Source organism: Ranitomeya variabilis, chromosome 5, assembly GCF_051348905.1.
Source record: "Ranitomeya variabilis isolate aRanVar5 chromosome 5, aRanVar5.hap1, whole genome shotgun sequence".
Lineage (NCBI taxonomy): Eukaryota > Metazoa > Chordata > Amphibia > Anura > Dendrobatidae > Ranitomeya > Ranitomeya variabilis.
Window position 1 is genome coordinate 675,056,517 of NC_135236.1, and position 8,936 is coordinate 675,065,452.

An 8,936-nucleotide genomic window follows, 5' to 3' on the forward strand; every position below is an offset into this window, starting at 1 on the left:
ACATGACTGGGGGACATTATAGGGATATTACAGGACGGAGGTACATTATAGGGATATTACAGGACGGAGGTACATTATAGGGATATTACAGGACGGGGGGACATTATAGGGATATTACAGGACGGGGACATTATAGGGATATTACAGGACGGGGGGACATTATAGGGATATTACAGGACGGGGGGACATTATAGGGATATTACATGACTGGGGGACATTATAGGGATATTACAGGACGGAGGTACATTATAGGGATGTTACAGGACGGGGGGTACATTATACTGATATTACAGGACGGGGGACATTATAGGAATATTACAGGACGGGGGACATTATAGGGATATTACAGGACGGGGGGACATTATAGGGATATTACAGGACGGAGGTACATTATTGGGATATTACAGGACGGGGGACATTATAGGGATATTACAGGACGGGGGGACATTATTGGGATATTACAGGACGAGGGGACATTATAGGGATATTACAGGACGGAGGTACATTATTGGGATATTACAGGACTGGGGGACATTATAGGGATATAACAGGACGGAGGTACATTATAGGGATATTACAGGACGGGGGACATTATAGGGATATTACAGGACGGGGGACATTATAGGGATATTACAGGACTGGGGGACATTATTGGGATATTACAGGACGGGGGACATTATAGGGATATTACAGGACGGGGGGACATTATAGGGATATTACAGGACGGGGGACATTATAGGGATATTACAGGACGGGGGGGACATTATAGGAATATTACAGGACGGGGGACATTATAGGGATATTACAGGACGGGGGGACATTATTGGGATATTACAGGACGAGGGGACATTATAGGGATATTACAGGACGGAGGTACATTATTGGGATATTACAGGACGGGGGGACATTATAGGGATATTACAGGACGGAGGTACATTATTGGGATATTACAGGACTGGGGGACATTATAGGGATATTACAGGACGGGGGACATTATAGGGATATTACAGGATGGGGGACATTATAGGGATATTACAGGACGGAGGTACATTATTGGGATATTACAGGACTGGGGGACATTATAGGGATATTACAGGACGGGGGACATTATAGGGATATTACAGGACGGGGGACATTATAGGGATATTACAGGACGGGGGACATTATAGGGATATTACAGGACGGGGGACATTATAGGGATATTACAGGACGGGGGGACATTATAGGGATATTACAGGACGGAGGTACATTATTGGGATATTACAGGACTGGGGGACATTATAGGGATATTACAGGACGGGGGACATTATAGGGATATTACAGGATGGGGGACATTATAGGGATATTACAGGACGGAGGTACATTATTGGGATATTACAGGACGGGGGGACATTATAGGGATATTACAGGACGAGGGGACATTATAGGGATATTACAGGACGGGGGGACATTATAGGGATATTACAGGACGAGGGGACATTATAGGGATATTACAGGACGGGGGGACATTATAGGGATATTACAGGACGGAGGTACATTATAGGGATATTACAGGACGGGGGGGGACATTATAGGGATATTACAGGACGGGGGGACATTATAGGGATATTACAGGACGGAGGTACATTATAGGGATATTACAGGACGGGGGACATTATAGGGATATTACAGGACGGGGGGACCTTATAGGGATATTACAGGACGAGGGGACATTATAGGGATTTTACAGGACGGGGGGACATTATAGGGATATTACAGGACGGAGGTACATTATAGGGATATTACAGGACGGGGGACATTATAGGGATATTACAGGACGGGGGACATTATAGGGATATTACAGGACGGAGGTACATTATAGGGATATTACAGGACGGGGGACATTATAGGGATATTACAGGACGGAGGGGACATTATAGGGATATTACAGGACGGGGGGACATTATAGGGATATTACAGGACGGAGGTACATTATAGGGATATTACAGGACGGGGGACATTATAGGGATATTACAGGACGGGGGGGACATTATTGGGATATTACAGGACTGGGGGACATTATAGGGATATTACAGGACGGGGGACATTATAGGGATATTACAGGATGGGGGACATTATAGGGATATTACAGGACGGAGGTACATTATTGGGATATTACAGGACGGGGGGACATTATAGGGATATTACAGGACGAGGGGACATTATAGGGATATTACAGGACGGGGGGACATTATAGGGATATTACAGGACGAGGGGACATTATAGGGATATTACAGGACGGGGGGACATTATAGGGATATTACAGGACGGAGGTACATTATAGGGATATTACAGGACGGGGGGGGACATTATAGGGATATTACAGGACGGGGGGACATTATAGGGATATTACAGGACGGAGGTACATTATAGGGATATTACAGGACGGGGGACATTATAGGGATATTACAGGACGGGGGGACATTATAGGGATATTACAGGACGAGGGGACATTATAGGGATTTTACAGGACGGGGGGACATTATAGGGATATTACAGGACGGAGGTACATTATAGGGATATTACAGGACGGGGGACATTATAGGGATATTACAGGACGGGGGACATTATAGGGATATTACAGGACGGAGGTACATTATAGGGATATTACAGGACGGGGGACATTATAGGGATATTACAGGACGGAGGGGACATTATAGGGATATTACAGGACGGGGGGACATTATAGGGATATTACAGGACGGGGGACATTATAGGGATATTACAGGACGGGGGACATTATAGGGATATTACAGGACGGGGGGGACATTATTGGGATATTACAGGACGGGGGACATTATAGGGATATTACAGGACGGGGGGACATTATAGGGATATTACAGGACGGGGGGACATTATAGGGATATTACAGGACGGGGGGACATTATAGGGATATTACAGGACGGGGGGGACATTATAGGGATATTACAGGACGGGGGGGGGACATTATAGGGATATTACAGGACGGGGGGACATTATTGGGATATTACAGGACGGAGGTACATTATTGGGATATTACAGGACGGGGGGACATTATAGGGATATTACAGGATGGGGGGGACATTATAGGGATATTACAGGACGGGGGGACATTATTGGGATATTACAGGACGGAGGTACATTATAGGGATATTACAGGACGGGGGGACATTATAGGGATATTACAGGACGGGGGGACATTATAGGGATATTACAGGACGGAGGTACATTATTGGGATATTACAGGACGGGGGACATTATAGGGATATTACAGGACGGGGGACATTATAGGGATATTACAGGACGGGGGACATTATTGGGATATTACAGGACGGGGGGGACATTATAGGGATATTACAGGACGGGGGGGACATTATAGGGATATTACAGGACGGGTGACATTATAGGGATATTACAGGACGGAGGTACATTATTGGGATATTACAGGACGGGGGACATTATAGGGATATTACAGGACGGGGGACATTATAGGGATATTACAGGACGGGGGACATTATTGGGATATTACAGGACGGGGGACATTATAGGGATATTACAGGATGGGGGGACATTATAGGGATATTACAGGACGGGGGACATTATAGGGATATTACAGGACGGGGGACATTATAAGCTTATTACAGCACTGGGGTCATCGCTCGGAGCAGAGGCCTTCCTTCTTTCCTTCCTTCCTTCTTTCTCTGCAGTTTGCTCACTTCCTCCTTTCCGGAGCAGTGTGACAGGACAGTGTACAGGTCGCTGCTCTGCCCCCGGCTGTGGGTACGGGGTTTCCCGGGCCCCTGCCGCCGCACAGCCTCTTACCCCAGGGTGCTGATGAAGCCATTGACGGAGCCCTCGGCGTACAGAGACACGATGTCCCCGATGTACAAGAAGCTGGACATCTTCTCCGGCATGCCTGGCTCAGGGCGCCCCCTACAGGCGGGGCATGGCGCTGCAGATCTGCAGGACCCAGGTGAGCGCTCACATGCCCGGGGCTCCCGGTGCCTCTCCGCGCACTCTCCAGGGTCTTCCGCACAAGTTGTGCCCGGTCCGGGGGGCGATGATCGGCAGCGCCGGCCCCGCTCTCTGCCCGCAGCGCCGGCCCCGCTCTCTGCCCGCAGCGCCGGCCCCGCTCTCTGCCCGCAGCGCCCGGAGAGCTGTCAGGGGAAGTGCCCGAGTCCAACTCTGCGCTCTGCCGCGGGGCGGGGCTGTGCGAGGCAGGCAGCCAATAGGAGGAGCAGCTGCAGGAAGAGGGCGGGGCCTCAGCAAAATCATGAAGAGTTCATTCATAAGTGACACAAGGAGCAACAGAGGAATGAGGACAAACTACTGCCCCCCTGTGTACAGCAAAGGTACTGCTACCCTACTGCCTCCTGTGTACAGGAAAGGTGCGGCTACACTACTGCCACCCCGTGTACAGGAAAGGTACCGCTACACTACTGCCCCCTGTGTACAGGAAAGGTACTGCTACCCTACTGCCCCCATGTACAGGGAAGGTACCACTATACTACTGCCCCCCTGTGTACAGCAAAGGTACTGCTACCCTACTGCCTCCTGTGTACAGGAAAGGTACTGCTACACTACTACTACACTACTGCCACCTGTGTACAGGAAAGGTACTGCTACACTACTGCCTCCTGTGTACAGGAAAGGTACTGCTACCCTACTGCCTCCTGTGTACAGGAAAGGTACTGCTACACTACTGCCACCTGTGTACAGGAAAGGTACTGCTACACTACTGCCTCCTGTGTACAGGAAAGGTACTGCTACACTACTGCCTCCTGTGTACAGGAAAGGTGCGGCTACACTACTGCCACCTGTGTACAGGAAAGGTACTGCTACACTACTACTACACTACTGCCACCTGTGTACAGGAAAGGTACTGCTACACTACTACTACACTACTGCCCCCTGTGTACAGGAAAGGTACTGCTACACTACTGCCTCCTGTGTACAGGAAAGGTACTGCTACCCTACTGCCCCCTGTGTACAGGAAAGGTACTGCTACACTACTGCCACCTGTGTACAGGAAAGGTACTGCTACACTACTGCCTCCTGTGTACAGGAAAGGTACTGCTACACTACTGCCACCTGTGTACAGGAAAGGTACTGCTACCCTACTGCCTCCTGTGTACAGGAAAGGTACTGCTACCCTACTGCCTCCTGTGTACAGGAAAGGTACTGCTACCCTACTGCCACCCTGTGTACAGGGAAGGTACCACTATACTACTGCCACCCTGTGTACAGGAAAGGTACTGCTACCCTACTGCCCTCCTGTGTACAGGAAAGGTACTGCTACACTACTGCCCCCTGTGTACAGGAAAGGTACTGCTACACTACTGCCACCTGTGTACAGGAAAGGTACTGCTACACTACTGCCACCCCGTGTACAGGAAAGGTACTGCTACACTACTGCCCCCCCGTGTACAGGAAAGGTACTGCTACACTACTGCCACCCCGTGTACAGGAAAGGTACTGCTACACTACTGCCCCCCTGTGTACAGCAAAGGTACTGCTACCCTACTGCCACCCCGTGTACAGGAAAGGTACTGCTACACTACTGCCACCCCGTGTACAGGAAAGGTACTGCTACACTACTGCCACCCCGTGTACAGGAAAGGTACTACTACCCTACTGCCCCCATGTACAGGGAAGGTACCACTATACTACTGCCCCCTGTGCACAGGAAAGGTACCCCCCCCCCCTACTGCCGCCTTGTGTATAGGAAAAGTACCGCTACACTACTGCCACCCTGTGTACAGGAAAGGTACTGCTACACTAGTGCCCCCCTCCCCCTGTACAGCAAAGGTGCTGCTACCCTACTACTACTACCCCCTGTGTACAGGAAAGGTACCACTACCCTACTGCCCCCTGTGTACAGGAAAGGTACTGCCACCCTACTGCCGCCTTGTGTATAGGAAAGGTACTGCTACACTACTGCCCCCTGTGTACAGGAAAGGTAGTGCTACGCTGCCGCCCCTATGTAAAATAATATAACTACTATAATACTGTCCCTATGTACAAGAATATAACTACTATAATACTGCCCCCTATGTACAAGAATATAACTACTATAATACTGCTCCTATGTACAAGAATATAACTACTATAATACTGCCCCTATGTACAAGAATATAACTACTATAATACTGCCACTATGTACAAGAATATAACTACTATAATACTGCCCCTATGTACAGGAATATAACTACTATAATATTACCCCCTATGTACAAGAATATAACTACTATAATACTGCCCCTATGTACAAGAATATAACTACTATAATACTGCCCCTATGTACAAGAATATAACTACTATAATACTGCTCCTATGTACAGGAATATAACTACTATAATACTGCCCCATGTACAAGAATATAACTACTATAATACTGCCCCTATGTACAAGAATATAACTACTATAATACTGCCCCATGTACAAGAATATAACTACTATAATACTGCCCCTATGTACAAGAATATAACTACTATAATACTGCCCCTATGTACAAGAATATAACTACTATAATACTGCTCCTATGTACAAGAATATAACTACTATAATACTGCCTTCTATGTACAAGAATATAACTACTATAATACTGCCCCTATATACAAGAATATAACTACTATAATACTGCCCCTATGTACAAGAATATAACTACTATAATACTGCTCCTATGTACAAGAATATAACTACTATAATACTGCCCCTATGTACAAGAATATAACTACTATAATACTGCTCCTATGTACAAGAATATAACTACTATAATACTGCTCCTATGTACAAGAATATAACTACTATAATACTGCCCCTATGTACAAGAATATAACTACTATAATACTGTCCCTATGTACAAGAATATAACTACTATAATACTGCTCCTATATACAAGAATATAACTACTATAATACTGCTCCATATATACAAGAATATAACTACTATAATACTGACCCCTATGTACAATATAACTACTATAATACTGCCCCTATGTACAAGAATATAACTACTATAATACTGCCCCTATGTACAAGAATATAACTACTATAATACTGCCCCTATGTACAAGAATATAACTACTATAATACTGCCCCTACGTACAAGAATATAACTACTATAATACTGCCCCTATGTACAAGAATATAACTACTATAATACTGCCCCTACGTACAAGAATATAACTACTATAATACTGCCCCTATGTACAAGAATATAACTACTATAATACTGCTCCTATGTACAAGAATATAACTACTATAATACTGCTCCTATGTACAAGAATATAACTACTATAATACTGCCCCTATGTACAAGAATATAACTACTATAATACTGCCCCTATGTACAAGAATATAACTACTATAATACTGCCCCCTATGTACAAGAATATAACTACTATAATACTGCTCCTATGTACAAGAATATAACTACTATAATACTGCCCCTATGTACAAGAATATAACTACTATAATACTGCCCCCTATGTACAAGAATATAACTACTATAATACTTCTCCTATGTACAAGAATATAACTACTATAATACTGTCCCCTATGTACAAGAATATAACTACTATAATACTGCTCCTATGTACAAGAATATAACTACTATAATACTGCCCCTATATACAAGAATATAACTACTATAATACTGTCCCCTATGTACAAGAATATAAGTACTATAATACTGCTCCTATGTACAAGAATATAACTACTATAATACTGCCCCTATATACAAGAATATAACTACTATAATACTGCCCCTATGTACAAGAATATAACTACTATAATACTGCTCCTATGTACAAGAATATAACTACTATAATACTGCACCTATGTACAAGAATATAACTACTATAATACTGCTCCTATGTACAAGAATATAACTACTATAATACTGCTCCTATGTACAAGAATATAACTACTATAATACTGCTCCTATGTACAAGAATATAACTACTATAATACTGCTCCTATGTACAAGAATATAACTACTATAATACTGCTCCTATGTACAAGAATATAACTACTATAATGCTTCTCCTATGTACAAGAATATAACTACTATAATACTGCCCCTATGTACAAGAATATAACTACTATAATACTGCTCCTATGTACAAGAATATAACTACTATAATACTGCACCTATGTACAAGAATATAACTACTATAATACTGCTCCTATGTACAAGAATATAACTACTATAATACTGCTCCTATGTACAAGAATATAACTACTATAATACTGCTCCTATGTACAAGAATATAACTACTATAATACTGCTCCTATGTACAAGAATATAACTACTATAATACTGCCCCCTATGTACAAGAATATAACTACTATAATACTGCTCCTATGTACAAGACTATAACTTGCACCTGAAACAAGATAAAAAGGTGATAAGTTGCCTCAATCTTTGCAGTGTGTGGAGCATGGAGAGCAGAAAGAAGAGACGAGAACTGTCTGAGGGCTGGAGATCTTAAATTGTTGAATAATATCAACAGTCTCAAGCTTACAAGTCCATCTCCAGAGATCTTGATGTTCCTTTGTCCACAGCGGATAACATAATGAAGAAGTTTACAACCCACAGCACTGTAGACATTCTCCCTGGACATGGACGGCAGAGAAAAACTGATTAAAGGTGGTAACATAGGATATTCTAGATCGTGGATACGCCCCAATTAGGTTTCAAAGAAATTAAAGCTGTCCTGCAGGCTAAGGGCGCATCAGTGTCAGCGCGACCTATCCACATGTGAATGAAACTCTATGGCAGGAGACCCCGGAGGACCCCACTGCTGACACAAACATAAAAAGACAGACAGCAGTTTGCCAAAAATGTATGTGAGTAAGCCAAAATCCTTCTGGGAAAGCGTCTTGTGGACAGATGAGACCAAGATAGAGCTTTTT

General features: G+C 44.3%; 1 protein-coding gene across 1 annotated transcript in view; it reads right to left on the reverse strand.

Moving 5' to 3' along the window:
• ITPR2 (inositol 1,4,5-trisphosphate receptor type 2) overlaps positions 1-4,112 on the reverse strand; it is a 260,824-nt gene extending 256,712 nt beyond the window's left edge. The window contains exon 1 of the mRNA XM_077266872.1: positions 3,841-4,112. Coding sequence (XP_077122987.1) covers positions 3,841-3,932 — 92 coding nt within the window. The 5' untranslated portion in view covers positions 3,933-4,112. The remainder of the gene's footprint in view (positions 1-3,840) is intronic.
• Between the last annotated feature and the right edge of the window lie 4,824 nt (positions 4,113-8,936).